Here is a 1,044-nt window from a genome sequence, read left to right as displayed (position 1 = left end):
CAGGGGTCTGGGCTTGGAGCAACGGGTCTGTGTTGCGAGCAAGGGGTCCAGGGTTAGGACAGGGGTCTGGGCTCATTTCAAGGGGTCCAGGTTTGGGTCAGGGGTCTGGAAACAGGGCAGGGATGCTCAAGGCTCCCTGAACCCACCTTTGGTGTAACCATCAACCTGAGCAACTCGAGTCCTCTTGGGCAGAGAGGACCCTGCCAGCAGGACCCACCCCAGAGCAGCCCCCCATTCCACCTTCCTCCTCCTCGTCATCTTCCTCGCAGCCCTTCCAGGTAGGATCCCCCAAACCCCAAGCACATGGATTTTGGGGTGGTTGGGTGATGCAGGCACCTGGGTGACTCAATCCCGTCCTTTCTCTCTCCGCAGGGCTGCGGGCGGCCGTGCAACTGGTCGAGTCCGGAGGTGGTCTCCAGACACCCGGGGGGTCCCTGCGCCTCCTCTGCAAGGCCTCCGGCTTCACCTTCAGCAGCTATGCCATGAACTGGGTGCGACAGGCGCCCGGGAAGGGGCTCGAGTGGGTCGCAGGTATTTACAGCAGTGGCAGCGCCTACTATGCTCCATCGGTCAAAGGACGCTTCACCATCTCGAAGGACAACTCCCAGAGCACGGTCACGCTGCAGATGAACAGCCTCAGGGCCGACGACACGGCCACCTACTACTGTGCGAAAGATGCTGGCAGTGACACTGATGCTCACGTCGAGCCCCAGCATTCCTGCTCTGTGTCCCCAGATCCCACCAACTTTCCAAAGACCATCCACTTTAGCATGGACCCTTGCACCAAAACCGAATCCTTTCCCTGAGCCTGGACCTTTTGCTCCCAACCTGGACCCTTAACACCAAACACAAACCCAACACCAAACCCAGGTCCTCGCCTTCAGCCTGGACCGTTTCCATCAAGCCCAGACCCTTGCACCAAACCCAGACCCTCACATCCCACCTGCAGCCTTGCAGTGAGCCCAAATCCTTCACGGTGCCCAAATCCCCGGCTCTTGACCCAAATCTGGGCCCTGCGCCTCCTCTGCAAGGGCTCCGGCTTCA

At 60.2% G+C, this 1,044-nt stretch overlaps 1 protein-coding gene and 1 gene segment (V, D, J or C); one reads left to right on the top strand and one right to left on the bottom strand.

The window, feature by feature from the left end:
* The window catches only part of LOC104834220, a 7,349-nt gene extending 6,543 nt beyond the window's left edge, over positions 1-806 (top strand). Inside the window, exons 4-5 of the mRNA XM_010571392.1 lie at positions 171-278; positions 373-806. Coding sequence (XP_010569694.1) covers positions 171-278; positions 373-806 — 542 coding nt within the window. The remainder of the gene's footprint in view (positions 1-170; positions 279-372) is intronic.
* A 165-nt stretch (positions 807-971) lies between these two features.
* Positions 972-1,044, bottom strand: part of LOC104834219 — a gene marked incomplete at its 5' end in the record, with an annotated part of 678 nt that continues 605 nt past the window's right edge. Inside the window, 1 exon segment of the V gene segment in view lies at positions 972-1,039. Coding sequence covers positions 972-1,039 — 68 coding nt within the window.

This window comes from Haliaeetus leucocephalus, unplaced genomic scaffold (assembly GCF_000737465.1).
Source record: "Haliaeetus leucocephalus isolate CR32 unplaced genomic scaffold, Haliaeetus_leucocephalus-4.0 Scaffold320, whole genome shotgun sequence".
Taxonomy (NCBI): Eukaryota; Metazoa; Chordata; class Aves; order Accipitriformes; family Accipitridae; genus Haliaeetus; species Haliaeetus leucocephalus.
Note: the sequence above shows the minus strand (reverse complement) of the source record. Positions and strands in the feature narration are given on the sequence as shown.